We start from the raw sequence: 830 nt of genomic DNA on the forward strand, positions 1-830 counted from the left end.
ACTGAATATGTAATAGAAGAAAGGATGTGAATTGTAATTGACTGAACACATTTTGGTTCAGGCTACGTGTGGGGAAGTGTACTTAATCTTTTCAAACACTCTGAGCCATCAGTCTTTTTAAAGTTGCAGTTGATCATGGTACTGTAGGTCACTTTGAGTTAATAATAAATAAAGTTTATTATTAACAACTCAAAATATGGTATTTACTGATTAATGATCATTGTTTTCTCCATAACTGTGAATCCTCTCTTTGTGAAACAGGCCTCCATATCTGTGTAAGCGCTGCAGAAAAGGGGGTATTTTGGGTGAACTGCAATGGCACCTGCCGTCGGTGGACCCGTGGGCTACACACCTCCTGAGGGTGGCTGGGGTTGGATGGTAGTGGCTGGGGCCTTCATCTCCATTGGATTCTCGTATGCCTTTCCCAAGTCCATCACCGTCTTCTTCAAAGAGATCGAGGTCATTTTCGACTGCACCAGCAGTGAGGTGTCCTGGATATCATCCATCATGCTAGCAGTCATGTACGGAGGAGGTGAGCTGTATGCAAAGTGCAATCAGGCAAAAATGTAGTTTGGGCATTCAAGAATTTACCATTAAGCTAATTTAAATACTTGCAGATGTAAGGATTGAGGTATATCATTTCCGCTGCTTATTTACAAGAACAGTCCCATAGCCTAGTTCGGTCAAATCAGGCAAAATGCTATTACAACAGTAAATCTGAGCTTTTTCCTAAAATGTTTGTCTGGTTTGGTTTTGGACAAAGAGTTATTAACAAACTATAAAGCTGAAAGTTGTTAACACACTATTACACAAAAGAGACCACTAATCTT

At 40.2% G+C, this 830-nt stretch overlaps 1 protein-coding gene across 1 annotated transcript in view; it reads left to right on the forward strand.

Annotated features, from left to right (window-relative positions):
- Positions 1-283: 283 nt before the first annotated feature.
- The window catches only part of LOC308287129 (monocarboxylate transporter 1-like), a gene marked incomplete at its 3' end in the record, with an annotated part of 4,556 nt that continues 4,009 nt past the window's right edge, over positions 284-830 (forward strand). The window contains exon 1 of the mRNA XM_080728249.1: positions 284-532. Coding sequence (XP_080584375.1) covers positions 316-532 — 217 coding nt within the window. The 5' untranslated portion in view covers positions 284-315. The remainder of the gene's footprint in view (positions 533-830) is intronic.

The sequence above is a fragment of the Nannobrachium achirus genome (assembly GCF_963921795.1).
Source record: "Nannobrachium achirus genome assembly, chromosome: 6".
Lineage (NCBI taxonomy): Eukaryota > Metazoa > Chordata > Actinopteri > Myctophiformes > Myctophidae > Nannobrachium > Nannobrachium achirus.